Below are 16,362 nucleotides of genomic sequence, written 5' to 3' on the forward strand. Positions count from 1 at the left end.
ACGCATGTGGGCAGATATATTTGATATGTGAACTTCTGATACCTGCAAAGGCTTCTGCCCATCCGTGCCTGGTGGAAAAAATTGTTTGAAATTGCTATTAGATTAGATACCTTTTAAAGTGACAACAACTAATAACAACAGTATTTAAAATTTATTGTGAGGATGCTAGCTCTTATACTATCTCAAAAGTATGGACTACCAGTGTTATTAAACAATACCATGGACCTGGAATCAACCCAACAGATTTTGCTCATGCTCTCTGGACAGTATGTTTCTGCTTCTCCTATTTTCCACTGTACTTCAGAGTTTTAAAAATATATTTTCATATTTACATCACTTTATAACCAAGTACCTATAATAGAGGCAAGATAGCAAAGATAATTTAGATTTTGTATGAAAAAGGCCTCAAAAGAATAAACTAGCTTTATCCTATCTTCTCATTATTAGAAACTTGAGTTAATATTTTTCCCTTGTGCATATTTGCAAAAATATGCATACACTCAAAATGAAACATTGGAAAAATACTTATAGCAAGAAATAGTCTTTTTGACATATCTTTGATGTATTTTCTGACTTTTTTCCATGATTACCAGTTGAGAAATATGACTAGAGATGTCAGTGGTAGATCACTAGCCTAAAAGCACACAAAGCACACAGATAATATGCACTCAAATGTTCCTAACAGTACTATTCCAACCACTAAAAGATGAAAATACTGTTAAAGGTCCATCAGTGGACAGATGGATACATGGTTAAAATACTTAAGGCAGGCCATTACTCCACTATAATAAACACATTAAACTATGACATGCTGCCAAAGTGGATAATCCTGAAAACAGTTTTAAAGACACAAATGTCAAAATTGTACAATTCCATTCCTGTGAATGAACATTTATTCCATGACAGAAAGCAGGTAAGACACTAAGAGATGGTCAAGGAAAAAGGAAATGGAGTGATTACTTAATGTGTGAGATATTTACAAGCTGCTGAAAATATTTTTGAACTAGGTAATAGTGATGATTACACAACACTGAGTTTTCTAAATGCTACTGGATTTTTCATGTTAGTGATTGATTTTGTTATATGAACCTTATGTTAAAAAAAAAAAAAGACCCGGGCTGGGGATATAGCCTAGTGGCAAGAGTGCCTGCCTCAGATACACGAGGCCCTAGGTTCGATTCCCCAGCACCACATATACAGAAAACGGCCAGAAGCGGCGCTGTGGCTCAGGTGGCGGAGTGCTAGCCTTGAGCGGGAAGAAGCCAGGGACAGTGCTCAGGCCCTGAGTCCAAGGCCCAGGACTGGCCAAAAAAAAAAAAAAAAAGACCCTACAAATAAGCCAGTCTTAAAGAGACATTCTTCCAAAGGTATGAAAATGGCTGATTAACATTATAAAGCATTAGGAAATGCACATGTAATTAGGGAGCTGGACAGGGTAGCTCATGCTTATTATGTTAACAAGCCTGAAATTCTAGCACCAGCAAGAACTGAGACAAGAGGATCAAGAGCCAGCATGAGGGCTGGGGATATAGCCTAGTGGCAAGAGTGCCTGCCTCGGATACACGAGGCCCTAGGTTCGATTCCCCAGCACCACATATACAGAAAACGGCCAGAAGCGGCGCTGTGGCTCAAGTGGCAGAGTGCTAGCCTTGAGTGGGAAGAAGCCAGGGACAGTGCTCAGGCCCTGAGTCCAAGGCCCAGGACTGGCCAAAAAAAAAAAAAAACAAAACAAAAAGAGCCAGCATGAGCTAAAAAAAAAAAAAAAAAAACACAAAAAAACAAGACCCCATCTCAAAACAAACCAACAAAACTGACTACAAGATATAACATCATGGGCTGGGAATATGGCCTAGTGGTAGAGTGCTTCCCTTGCATGCATGAAGCCCTGGGTTGGATTCCTCAGCACCACATATATAGAATAAAGCCAGAAGTGGTGCTGTGGCTCAAGTGGCAAGTGCTAGCCTTGAGCAAAAAGAAGCCAGGGACAGTGCTCAGGCCCTGAGTCCAAGCCCCAGGACTGGCAAAAAAACAGAAACAAAAACACAAGATATAACATCATGCCCACCATGATGACTATAATAAAAAAAAGTGTTGAAGAGCATGGAGAGAAACAGAACTCTTATACACTACTGAAGAAATATAAATGGTGCACCCACTTTTGAAAACAATCTGACAAGTTGTTCAAATGTTAAACATGAAGTTACCATATGATCCAGTACTTCTACTCCTAGGTTTATCCACCAGTAAGGAAAACATGATCACACCCCAAAACACATAAATGCTCTTAGCAGCATTACTCTTCTCCAAAGTGGAAATAATTCAAATGTCCACTAAAGGAGAAAAAGGGAGACAGCATACACAAAGGTACCTCTAACTGCAAGCAAAGGATGAATGAATAAACAAAATATGGCATATCTACACAATGGAGTATGATTAAACAATGAAAAAGAACAAAGTACTTAATTGTACTGACACATGGATCATTGTTCATTTTTCCTAGTTTGAGATGTTGCATGCTAGTTATGTTCAGCTGTCTTTGTGATTGACAAACACAGGCTGGGGTTTTGAAAGGTGACAGAAGATCTTATTTGCAAATGTTACAACATAAAATCATGTATGTGTGTGTCTGTGTATGTGTAGAGAAAGGAAAGGGAAGGAAAATGAAAAATGAGATGGGGACAGAGCATACACAAAGGTACCGCCAACTGTATGCAAAGAACTGAGTGGAACATATGCAGTAAAAAAGTAACAACTGGGAAAGCTCTAGGTTAGTGATATGGCATTTCACTGTACACACATATGGCAGTGTAGTGATGCAAGCCTTTGACCCCAGAACTAAGCAGACTGAAACAGACAGATTTCCAAAACAAGCCCTGCTTAAGGTTACACAGAAAGGTAATCTCAAAACAAAAATACACACCTATTTTAAAAGCTTGAGTGATGCAATGTGTGCAAAAATATTATTTTCCAGCTGGTGTTCAAACCTATAATCCTAGCTACTGAGGCCAGGATGGGTAAGTTTGAGGCTAGCCTAGACCAAAACATTTGTGCAAGTGCCTGTTATTCCAGGTATGGGGGAAGAATAAATGGGTGGGTGTGCATGTACAACAAATACTCCTAGTCAATGCTAGTCTGGACATAAAGAGAGACAAGATCTAAAAAATAACGACTACAAAAAGGGCTGAAGTGGCTCAAGTGATACAGCACCTGCCTAGCAAGTGCAAGGCCCTAAGAGTGTGTGTGTGTGTGTGTGTGTGTGTGTGTGTGTGTGTTTCAAAGCATAAACCTCATAAAATAATGAGCAAAAGGAGTTGGATAAAGGAAAGGATATGCCAACGATTCAAATTCCATAGATATGAAAACAGACAAAATTTATCTGTAGAAACAAAGAATAACAGTTCCCATTAGAGATGAGAGGATACTAGCTAGAAAGGGAATGATGGAACCTTTAGTGGGGCTTTATCTCTATCTTGGTTGAAGATTACATGGGTGTATGTATGTAAAGGTTAATCCAGCTAGATATTCAAGACTTGAATACTTGACTACATTATACACCAATAAAATTTTCAAAAAACTTTAAAATAATATCGCAACCAAATCAATTAGGCTGCTAGTCAGAAACAATTTAAACTAAGAACCGTATAACAGTTGCAAACCAACTGATAAATTCTCTTCTACCTGCTACATTTAACCACTAAGTGGTGAAGTATTTGGCTAATGCTCACTGGAGTTGGCTAAGTACAGTCTGGGCTCTCAATTACTCATTGCTCATAGATGCTACTGACATTAGGATAAACAGTCTGAAAAAGTTAAGCTGAGGGAAATAGGCAGCTGTCCTGAGATTAGTCTGAAAAGACTTGAGAACTCATTTTAAGCCAAGGTTAGAGATACTGGGAGTTGGGATGTAGCTTCAGTAGTAGAGTACTTGCTTAGTGAGGCCGTAGGTTGCTTCCCCAGCACCACAAAAACCATACAAAACCCCACAGAGTCTACAAATAAAAATCAGGTTCTTCCATCTGCTGAGAGAGATGTAAAGGTATTAACTGACTCAAGTCAATTAATAAATCTATGCTAAATAACCCATTCATGAGGTAACAAACAGTACAAGAAATGTATCCAATGTCTAACATATGAAACTGTAATCTCTCTGTACATCAGCTTGATAATAAAAATTTGAATAAATAAATAACCCATTCAATAAACCTTTTATTTTACATTTAAATTTACTAGCCCTTTTATGTGACTGTGACCTATTATACAATGTAGTTATATTTTGGCATTCATAATTAGCAAGTTTTCTAACATTTTCAATAAAATTAAGAGTAATGTTTCACAGTATGAGTATAGTTGGCACTGCAAGTAGTATACTTACATTGTGTACAATAACATTACACAATGTTTATAAATATTTAACTTACTACTACTGGCAAATAAAAATGGACCTATTTGTTACTCCCAGAAATGATCAAGCAGTCAAGCTATTCTTTGCTTCCAAGTACAGACTGTAATAGGTATTAGAATCTGCTTTTGCTAAATTAGTCACTCTTCACCTGGGCCTGCAAATGCCCAAAGACTAAGAAAAAGAATTAAAACTGGGCATCTGTAACTTCCCTTTGTATCTGGTTCCTTTTCTCTGAGCCATTATCCACTAAGGCCACTCCTAAAGGCCTGAACATGATTGATGGATAAACATCTTGTGACAAGAGTTAAAACTACCACCAAAACAACTACTCTCTTACTATAACCAGGCTCTCACTGTCCAACCCTGAGATGACCACCCAAATCATATCTTTGACCATGGGACCATACCTGTGACTGGTCTGTCTAAACAATGATGCATACCTCTGGCTCCCTGCCCCAATCTTCCTGTTTAAAACTAAATCTCACGTACCCTGGAAGATGTCTCTTCCTGAAGAATGCCCATACTACAAAATAACATGCCACCACCCCCACTTTTTGGTCAGTCATGGGGCTTGAACTCAGGACCTGGGTGCTGTCCATGAGCTCTTTTGCTCAAGGCTAGTGCTCCACCACTTTGAGCAGCAGCTCCACTTCCTGTTTTTTGGCGGTTAATTGGAGATAAGATTCTCATAGGTTCAAACAGCAATCCTCAGATCTCAGCCTCTTGAGTAGCTAGAATTACAGGTATGAGCTCAGCACCTGGCCAAACTAAACCTTTCTGTGCCCTTCACCACTCTTTCTCTTATTTTGCATGTTGGAACACGTGACTAGACCTGATGGGTGAAATCCTGGAGTGAGGTCTTTAGCCCAGAACTTCAGTTACAAGACCTTTTCAACAAAGACATCTACAAAGCACTGCTGGGTACAGTGGCTAACACCTGTAAACCCATAAGTTGGGAAGCTAAGGCAGGGAGATTATGAGTTCAAGACCAGACAGGGTTACATACATCTTAAGACTCTGTCTCACAAAATTAATTAATTAAATACAAAGCCTATTTGTTATTCCTACAAAGGTAATCATATAGTCAATTATAAAAGGTTATTTCCATGGCCACTGCCAATGCTGATTTTATGTATGCCATTTTAGTTTCCTTTTCAATTTCTAATAGTATCACTAGTGTATTTTCCATTTCAGGATTGGTGCTAATGACCCCAGGGATAACTAAATAAGCCCTAAACATCATGGTATTAGTTCAGCTAATTATAGCTTAGGGACCGCACAGCTACTTAAAGAAAAAAACAATTGTCCACCTATTTATTAGACTCTGAATAGAATGTGGTTTCAATTACATCCCTTAAAACATTAATACATATAAGACCTTGACTTAGCATGGTTGGCTAGGTAGATGACAATCTTATTTCCTTCTGTTTTACAAAGTAAAACCATTTTATGTAGTTCATTGAGAAGTAATGACTTAAATCTTTGGTGGCTATATGAAACAGAACAAGATATAATTTAAATTTAATTTCCAAATTTTTCTTAACATATGAAACATTTGGCCATTTCTCCATATAAATGGGTTTCACATATCACACTGCTTGATTTTAAATTCTTATGACCTTTTGTAGCTCATATATATGTGCATAGCCTTTAGATGGAAAATTAAAAAAAAAAAAAAAAAAAAAGCTTGAGTCTACTGTGGTAAAATCCACAGCCTAATGCAAGACTGGGGAATCTTTTCTGTCAAGAACAGAAAAGGCTATACAAAAGTATCTCTATAGAGGCTCAGGCCCCAAGAAGTCAATGAAAAGCATATATCTCACCTCTGTTCCTGTACTGTCAAGTAACTTCAACAAGCTGACAGGACTAAGGAAAGAAAAGCTTCCCCTCATGGCCTAAGGATAGACTATAGGTCCTCAGAGGTCTTTTGGCTTACTCACTAGCTCTTGACCCCTTGGCTTAGTAAAATCGGATCCAGGAATTAATTTATCAGTAAAATATTCTTTCCCATTTACACTCTCCTCAAAATGAAAAGCAGACTGGTCACAAATTCCTAGGCTGTATCTAGAAGTAGAACATCAAACAACTAAGCTTTCCATGTGGCCTTTCCTCTTTTCTCATCCCCTTTAACTGGACCTGCTTTCAGAAGCTTTCTGTATGAGCAGCTGGGAAGGAGGCATACCAGAGCCACACTATTGACCAGGACCACAGATTAGGAACCAAAGTCCTCATGAAACTACAAAAATGGAAGGCAGAAAGGGTATAATAAACCCTATATAATGCACTCTAATTGTAGGAATCAGTATTAACACAATGTATTTTTTTGGGTGCCAGTACTAGGGAATGAAATCAGGGCCTTAAACTCTTCCTAAGCTTTTTTCTTTTTTTTTTGGCCTGTTCTGGGGCCTGTACTCAGGGCCTGAGCACTTTCCTTGAGCTTCTTTTTGAGCCACAGCACCACTTCTGGCTTTTTCTGTTTATGTGGTACCAAGAATTTTGATTCCGGGGCTTCATGCATACTAAGCAAGCACTCTTCTATTAATCCACATCCCCAGCCTTGTTAAGATTTTTCTATCACAGCTGATGCTCTATCACTTCAGCTGTGCTGCCACTTCCAGCTTTCTGCTAGTAAATTAGAAGTCTCTCCTCAGATCTCAACCTAGGATTATACATACAAGCCACTCATACCTACCAAAACTCAAAATTATGAGTCATTTTTCCTCCCTCTTCTTCCCTCTTTCCCAAAGGATCTTTAACATGCATAAAGATCAAAACTGATAAAGATGCATGTGTGTACATATGACATATGTGGACATATATACTTTGTTCTGTCCTTTGACAGCCCACAAAAAACAACTGAAACAATGAGCATATGCAATACCCAACCCCTTGGTTCCTACAGACTGCTCTCTATCTAAAGAAATCAAGGCTCCTGCAAAAAATAAATAAATAAATAAATAAAGGTTGGGCCCAGGACTGAAACCCTGGAAAAGCTCTTAACTGCACCAGAAAGTAAAGACATGCTCAAGTAATTGGGGGTAGGCACAGTAACATCCAAAGAGAACAGCCTGAACATGTTCCCACTGAGAACAAGTATGAGATAATTTGAAAATAAAAAATAAATAAGCAATATTGTAATCCTCAGAGTAAAACAAGAATCTGAAAGCCTGTGCTGATTTAAAACCTTTAAATGAGGGCTGGGAATATGGCCTAGTAATACAGTGCTTGTCTTGTATACATAAAGCTCTGGGTTGGATTCGTCAGCACCACATATATAGAAAAGGCCAGAAGTGGCGCTGTGGCTCAAGAGCTAGAGTGCTAGCCGTGAGCAAAAAGAAGCCAGGGGCAGTACTCAAGCCCTGAGTTCAAGCCGCACAACTGCCAAAAAAAATTTTTTTTAAACCTTTGACTATATATATATATATATATATGCACACAGAGAGAGAAAAATAGGCTCAATCCCACTGTAGACTCCAAAATTATAGTCAAGAATAACATTTTAAAAATTAAATCATTTTTTCTGTGTATGCCACCAGTATTGGGGCTTGAACCCAGGACCTCAAGTTTGGGTTCAGCTTTTTTGTTCATGGGTGTTCAACTACTTGAGCCACACCCCTAGATCAGCTTTTTGCTGGTTAACTGGAGATACGAGTCTCTTGGACTTTCTATACTGGCTGGCTTCAAATAATGATCCTCAGATCTCAGCCTCCTGAATAGGTAGGATTATATAGGTGTGACCTGACTCAAAGGTCATAATCTTATCTTGCTACATTGAAATATGGTAAGATATTGGGCAACTATCACAATAAGATTCAACCATTAGTATATGCTAAGTCCATGGGTAAAAATATAGTGAGGAAATAATTATCTTCATTAATATCAAGGTATCTTCAGAAAGTACACCTCTGGGGATGTTTGTGATGGCATTCCAGTTACATCCAGAGGGCTCCGACTTAATGAATGGATTAATCACATGATAGAGTCATACTACAGAGGCATTACTAGAAGTGGTAAAAGGTAGGAGGTAGGACCTACTTAAAGTAGGTCACAGGGGTGTGTCCTTAAGAAGCAGATCCTTCTCCAGCCCCTTTCTAGATTTCCTTTCTCTGCTTCCTATCTACTAAGAAGTGAAGATCAGCCTCACACATGGTGTTCTATCCAAACACACAAGGAAAGGTAACCATGGACTGACCACGAGTTCAAATAAATCTTCCCTCCTTTATTTTGTTCCCTCAGGTACCCTGGTCACAGCTACAATAATACAACTATCTTAACCAAGAGAGAAAACACATAAAGTCACCAATAATAAAACAAAAATCAGGGCTGGGGGGCTGGGGATATGGCCTAGTGGCAAGAGTGCCTGCCTCGGATACACGAGGCCCTAGGTTCGATTCCCCAGCACCACATATACAGAAAACGGCCAGAAGCGGCGCTGTGGCTCAAGTGGCAGAGTGCTAGCCTTGAGCGGGAAGAAGCCAGGGACAGTGCTCAGGCCCTGAGTCCAAGGCCCAGGACTGGCAAAAAAAAAAAAAAAAATCAGGGCTGGGAATATGGCCTAGTGGTAGAGTGCTTGCCTCGCATACATGAAACCCTGGGTTCCATTCCTCAGCACCATATACATAGAAAAAGCCAGAATTGGCACTGTGGCTCAAGAGCTAGAGTGCTAGCCTTGAGCAAAAAGAAGCCAGGGACAGTGCTCAGGCCCTGAGTTCCCAAACCCCAGGACTGGCAAAAAATAAAAATAAAACAGAACAAAAACCACCACACTCTGTGTGATATGATACCGTGCCTCAAGCATAACAACATTTATGTGCTGTTCCTAAGAAAGGCATAAATCCTAAGATAAAACCCAAACTAAGGGACATTCTACAAGTGACTAGCTTGTATGCTTGAAAAATACCATCTGTCAGAAAAGGCAACTTGCAAGCTGAAGGAAGGTAAGGAAATATGATAACTGATTGTAACACCTGATGGCAGGTTAGATTCAGGACAGATAAAGAACATTATTGAGTCAAATGAAAAAAAAGTGAAGAGTAGTATTGGATTCGATGGTAGAATTAGATCATACTAAGTTCTAGATTGATGGTCATACTGTGCTTATGCAGGAATATTTGTCCTTATATGTAAAACTATATACTTCAGTAACGAGTAAGGAGGCAACATGTCTGCAACTCATTTGTAAATAGTTCAAAATGTTAAATAATCTGAAAGAAATGTATATGGTACTATAAATGCTATTTCTATAACTTTCATATAAATTTGAAGTTATTTTAAAAGGTAAAAGAAATTAAAACATAACCATAATGGAATATAATCCACTAAGGCCAAGTCTGTACAAAATACTGAGCAAACAACAAATTAGTTTTTCTATCCAATAAAAGTTAGAAAATCTCATTACAATAAGTCATCAAGCAATAATCAGTGATAGTTACTAAGAATACTGCAAGTCCAATGAAGAACTATTTATATAATCTCAAAGTATCTCCCCACAACTTGCTCTATTACAAAGGAAAAATAACTGCAATAGAAAACTCTGAAAGAGGGGCTGGGGATATAGCCTAGTGGCAAGAGTGCCTGCCTCGGATACACGAGGCCCTAGGTTCGATTCCCCAGCACCACATATACAGAAAACGGCCAGAAGCGGCGCTGTGGCTCAAGTGGCAGAGTGCTAGCCTTGAGCAGGAAGAAGCCAGGGACAGTGCTCAGGCCCTGAGTCCAAGGCCCAGGACTGGCCAAAAAAAAAGAAAACTCTGAAAGATACTACCTTCATCAAGCAACTCAAGTTAACACCAGTAATAAGAAAATCAACATCATTCATCTCTTCATATGGTACAATGAAGAAGGCCCATCACTTATATAACATCCATAACAAAAAATGGATAAATTCATCTAGTCATAAGTCAATATCAAATATATCTAAATTTAAAGACAAGAACAGTCTCTGAAAAATGCCAGTGTCGTGAACATCATTTCAGGCTGGTAAATTCTGCCACATCAAAAGACATCAAAGAGTTGTGATAACTAAATTCAGTGTGTGATGGGGAATTGGATAACAAGAGGTAAAGGGATGTCTATAAAGAATATTACTGACACACCAGGAAAGTTTGCATATGCAGTGTATGAGATAATATTACATGTTCTGAATTTGAAAACTGTAGTTATATAAGAGACTGTGTTTATATAATCATACAACATGACTTACATAGCATACAGGAAATACATACTAAAGTGTTCATAAAGTAAGCAGTCACATATGCAACTTACCCTCAAAGGGTACAGCAAACATAGATTATATTCAATAAGTACAGAGAATAGTAAATCTAGGTAAAGGATACTAAGAATCTATTTTTTTTACAGCTCAATAGCTAGGGCAGAAAAGTCTATAAGACTCTTTTATCTCCAATCAATCACAGACAAAGCTGCAAGTGGCGCAATTGCTCAAGTGGTAGGTTCAAGTGATCCTCCTGCCTGCACCCCATTGAATGCTTCATTTTAAATAATCTTCAGTAACGTTTTGACTACTTCATCGAAATTTATCTTGTGTTTCTTCCAACTGCAACTTACAGAACATTCACACTTGACCTAAGTCTCAAAGATAATCATGAATTTAAATACAAAAGTAAAAGCCTCGCAATAAGGAAAAGTTTTAGGTAAAAAATAAATAACAAGCCAAGCACCAATGGCCCATGCCTGTAATCCTAGCTACTCAGAAGGCTGAGATCTGAAGATCACAGTTTGAAGCCAGCAAGGGCAAAGTCTCCATGAGACTCTTATCTCCAATTACCCACTCAAAAACCAGAAGTAAGAGTTGTGGCTCAAGGTGGTAGCATGCTAGCCTTGAGTAAAAGAGCTCATGAACAGTGCCCAGGCCCTGAGTTCATGTCCCACAACCAACAGAAAAATAAAATTACAATCAAAAGTCAGTACACCAAATTTGTTTGATAAGAGGTTGAAGTGGTGCTCAGTTTGTCCAGAACACATAAGATTCTGTGTTTCATGAGCCCCTTCCTCTGACTTTCAGCTGATCTTCTCTGTTTAGGTATCACCTAATCCAGAACTCTGCATGTCTTAAATTGCCACCATTTCTCTTAAGAAATCAACTAATGGCCAATCCTATCTATTCAGGAGGCACAAATCTGAAGATTAGGGTTCAAAGCTAGCCAGGGCAGGAAAGTCTATGAGACTTTTTTTAAATCTCCAATCAGTCACACAAAAGACTGGAAGTTGCACAATGGCTCAAGTGGCAGAGTGCTAGCCCTGAGCAAAACAGAACCCAGGGACAGCACCCAGGCCCAGAGTGCAAGCCCCAAAACAGGAAGAAAGGAAAGAAGGGAGGGAGGGAGAGAACGGAAGGGGGAGGGAGGGAAAGAGTTCCTCTCAAACTGCTCTGAAATTCTAACTCCTCTGGAAAGCCCTCTACAAACATTACACTCTTCTCTGGCATCTAATACCCCAAGTAACCAAGCAGTTTACAATTTTAAAATGTTCCAGAAAGAGGAATTGAAAAACTATAAATTCAAGATAAGGGGATAAATTCTGAGAGTTTCTCAAGCAGAAAAGATTGTTATCTTAACATTGAAAGAAATACCACTAGCAATCTTTGTTTATGCATTTTCAGCATTCTTAAACATAAACCTTTGACCAGTAAGCAGAGTTACATGACCCTATTTCATGAGTTATTAATAATGGCACCTACCCAGTATCTCCCAGTCCATGAAGGAAAATAACCTAAAAGAGAAGGGAGAAAAAAAAAATAAAAAGCAATGCCTCAAAAAATCCACACTAAACAATTACTTGCTGTAGCTTTGGGTAAAGTGGAATAAAAATTGTTTGCTAAGACAGAATTCCATAAGCTCCATAGTGAACAGGCAAAGTGATCTGTACACTTTCTATAAGAGGGTAAAAATACGAATCAACCTTTGGGGTTTGTCCTTTCCTTTTCTTTAAGGCAATGTCTTGTTATGTAGCCCAGCTGGTCTGGAACTCAGGTCCACTAGCCTCAACCTCCCCAGTGCGAGGATCCCAGACAGGAGCTACCAGGCAAGATAATTAAGATAATTAATGTGGGATTTTAGCACTCAGAGGTCCCACTGAGACATCTTCAAACGCAAATGGCCATGTTTCTAAGAAAACTAGCTTGTCTCTTGCAAATCACCCAAGTTTCACATTTTTTTTTTTTCCATCACAATAAGGAGTTGTCGGGAGCAAAAGTTCGAGATTCTCACAGCAAAGTTTCCTGTAAGGCCAGTGCCTCCTTATGTTTTTTGGACACTAAATCTTAACACTTCTTTCATTGAGGACAAGAGTGCAAAGCAGGACACTACAATCCGCGCACAGCCCGGCCGCGCTCCTTCCTCCCACCTCCCCGTCCAGCCGCCGTCCGGCCGCGCTGCGGTCCGCAGCCCGGCGTCCCGGCCGCACACGACCCCCGGCCGGCCGCGCCGGGGTCCGCAGCCCGGCGTCCTGGCCTCGCGGCGGCCGCAATGCGCAGGCCCCGGGGCGGGAAGCGCGTGGTCCCGCCGCGCCGCGTCCACCCGGGGCCTCCGCGCCGAGGCCCGCCCGCCGACCACCCGCACGCTCCCGCCCTCCGGCCGCCCCCATCCCGGGCCTAGACCGCGACGCGGCGCGACGCGGCGCTGGGCCCGCAGGGCCCTCCGAGCCCCGGCGGCCGCCACTCACCGCGGCGGTAGCCTTGCGGGCGGCGGGCACGACGGCGGGCAGCGGGGCAGACATGTTATTGCCGCACATCCACCGGCTGAGCAGACGGCGCGTCGGAAGCGGAAGGGAGAAGCGGGCGCCGGCCGCGGCCCAAGGGCGTGCGAGCGGCGAGTCCCGGCCCCCGAGTCCCTGCCCGCCCCGCCGGGCGCGCGCTCAGGCGCGTGCGCGCCGACACGGCGCCGTACCGCGATCCGCCAGCTCCGCGCGCTCCCGAGGCCCGCCCCTCCCCCGCCGCCACCTTCACGCGTCACAATGTCGTGGCGGCTCGCGCGGCGAGCCCGAGCGCGGCCCGAGCTGACCTGCGCGCCCCCCCCCCCCCACCGCTCTCACGCACAGCGCATGCTCGGGCGACGGCCCCGCGGCGCGCGTCCACTACACCCAGCCCCGAGGGGTGCCTTGTCGCCCTCCAGCGCCGGCCCACTGGACCGCCCGGGCGCGAACAGCCGAGCTCCACGCTCCCACTCGGGCCACGTCCGTGTGCGTAGATAGGGCATGACTCCCTCCCCCGGCAAGCTTCCTTCGGAAACGAAAACGCCCCGGCGCGACCGGGAACCCACTGTTTACGGATGGGGTAGCGGTGCCTGCAGCACGGATTTAATCGCGAGTCTGCACGGGTGGCTCAACAGTCTGGAAATGCGGTTTATTGAATAAACATTGCATGCGTGGTGTGGGGATGGGCCGGACGGAGGAACCGCACAGCCAGCCCCGCGCTCCTGGGAAGGCGCCCGCGACCCTCCCTCGGCGTGGCAGCCAGCGCGGTGGCGCCACGCACCGCGCCCGCCTCCCGGGGCTCGGCGTCCGTCCCCCCACCCCCCCCCCCCACACACACCCCGGCTGCTCTCTTCATTCCCGTCCTGGATTCCAACAGCAAGGGTTTCCGCATGCTCAAAAAAATGTTGCCCAAATCGATGTTACTTTACTCAACGTAAGAATAGTGAAATTTGCTTTTCAAAATGAGCTGCAGGAAATGGAAACGATGGGTGTTTTGTTTTTCTTTGTTGTTTATTTCTTTTGATCTGGTTTGCTCCCGTATCTGTCTTTGGGAGGGTAAGGGGGCACAGAAATGGAAGGACAAAGGGTAGGAAAAGGCAGCCGTGGTACTCACTAGACACTGTTGAAAATGAACTGTACAATTTGTGGCTGGGCATCAACGGGAAAACTGGGAGAAAGTGAGGGAAGGAGTGACATTGTACAAAAAGAAGTGTACTCACTCCTCGACGCCTCACTAACCGCCCCGTACACCACTCTCAGTAACAATAAAGTAAGGAAACCCGTAACTTGTACCAGTACATTTATATCAGGTTTTAAGTCATTGTCTTGTAATGGTGTAAGAGAAAATAAGTCTTTAGCTCTTACTAAAAACATAACATCGTAGAAAATTTTTATGTGAAATGTTTTTTTCATACATTTTAAAATTATCTTTAGGAAGTTGTATAGAGAAGGTTCCATTTAACAAAGCACTTCATGAATACAGTGCACTTTGATCAATGTCACTGCTTTCTACAGTCTCGACTATGTGAATTTTTTAAATGATTTAATATGTAGAATTCCAGATGCTAGCAATGCTTGTAGTCAATTTACTCCATTTAGGGAAGTACGAAAGGGGAATAAATAGAAGGTAGGTTGCCCACCCCTTCTTTCCAACCCAGTATCACTTGTCTTGGAGTGTTTGCCTAAATCCTACATTTTCTTTCCTTCCTTCCTTCCTTCCTTCCTTCCTTCCTTCCTTCCTTCCTTCCTTCCTTCCTTCCTTCCTTCCTTCCTTCCTTCCTTCCTTCTTTCCTTCCTTCCTTCTCCCCTCCCTCCCTCCCTCCCTTCTTTCCTTTTTTTTTGTTGTTGTTGTTGTTGTTGTGAAAAGACACAAAAGACACAGTGACTCCATCATAAAACTTGCTCTCCCCTAAATCGGGAAGTCACACAGAAAGCCTGCATAAACCTTTTTTTTTTTTTTTTTAGAAAAACTGCTGAATGTCCCAAACACAGGGTATATGTGCTAAATGTGAACAGAGATTGAGACAGACAAAGGACAAGAGGAAGGACTGTGGTTTAGCCCTCTGCTAACAAAGTTAACTATAGATAAGATTAGTCAATTCCTCTTTGCTTGCTTAGTATGATGTAACTGTTAAACATATGCCTGCCTGTATGGAAGTGTCTCCAAATTGCTTAAGAGTTGTTTGTTTTATGAAATAAAAAGACTGCTATTGGGGCTGGGGATATGGCCTAGTGGCCAGAGGGCTTGCCTCGTATACATGAGGCCCTGGGTTCAATTCCCCAGCACCACATATACAGAAAATGGCCAGAAGTGGCGCTGTGGCTCAAGTGGCAGAGTGCTAGCCTTGAGCAAAAGGAAGCCAGGGACAGTGCTCAGGCCCTGAGTTCAAGGCCCAGGACTGGCCAAAAAAAAAAAAAAAAAAGACTGCTAGACTTCGACTGGGGCCTCTCAGTGTCACCATTGCTGCTGTGTGCGCTGTGCGCGGAGGATCGAGCTAGCTCGCAATAAACGCCTCCTTGCTGCTTACATCCATCTTGGTCTCTGGTGGTCTTTCCCTGGGATCCTGAACTGGAGCAAATCAGTTGTTTTTCTCTGTCCTGGGGCTTGGACTCAGGGCCTAGGCACTGTCCCTGAGCTTCTTTTGCTCAAGGGTAGTAGCACTTTACCATTTGAGCCACAGCGACACTGCCAGGTTTTTCTGTGTATGAGGTACTGAGGAATTGAACCCAGGGCTTCATGCATGCAAGGCAAGCAACTCAACCACTAAGCCACATTCTCAGCCCAAGTCCGACAGTTTCTAAGGAGTCTACTGTTCTAAACCACCTCTGTCTTCCACAAGGGAATACAGTAACTATAAAAACTGGAAAGAAAGGCCAAATTATTCTTCAGACAATATGATTGTACCTTTTAACTCAATAAGAAAATTCAACAATAGAAATAGTTACTACTAAATAAATACAAAAAAAGAATGGTTTCTCTAGATACAAACCATCTTAGTTTATCTAACAGAGGAAAAAATACAACATATTTATTTATATATATATATAGGCAACGGGTTAAAAAAGCATTATGGTATGATTGTCATATAAGTGCATGTTTAGTAAATATATTTCAATCAGTTTGGGGCCAAATAAATACCTGTGAACTCAGTCATAAATATATCCACCACCTCCCCCAAATTTTCTCCACCCACGTTTTATTGTAGGTTTTGTTTCTGGGTTTTGTTTGTTTTTGTAAGAACACAACAGAA

At 42.0% G+C, this 16,362-nt stretch overlaps 1 protein-coding gene across 1 annotated transcript in view; it reads right to left on the reverse strand.

The window, feature by feature from the left end:
- Lypla1 (lysophospholipase 1) overlaps positions 1-13,266 on the reverse strand; it is a 28,100-nt gene extending 14,834 nt beyond the window's left edge. Inside the window, exons 1-3 of the mRNA XM_048358681.1 lie at positions 13,082-13,266; positions 12,099-12,130; positions 3-68 (exon numbers count right to left, since the gene is read on the reverse strand). Of these exons, the coding sequence (XP_048214638.1) occupies positions 3-68; positions 12,099-12,130; positions 13,082-13,150 (167 nt within the window). The 5' untranslated portion in view covers positions 13,151-13,266. The remainder of the gene's footprint in view (positions 1-2; positions 69-12,098; positions 12,131-13,081) is intronic.
- Positions 13,267-16,362: the final 3,096 nt, after the last annotated feature.

The sequence above is a fragment of the Perognathus longimembris genome, chromosome 12, assembly GCF_023159225.1.
Source record: "Perognathus longimembris pacificus isolate PPM17 chromosome 12, ASM2315922v1, whole genome shotgun sequence".
Taxonomy (NCBI): Eukaryota; Metazoa; Chordata; class Mammalia; order Rodentia; family Heteromyidae; genus Perognathus; species Perognathus longimembris.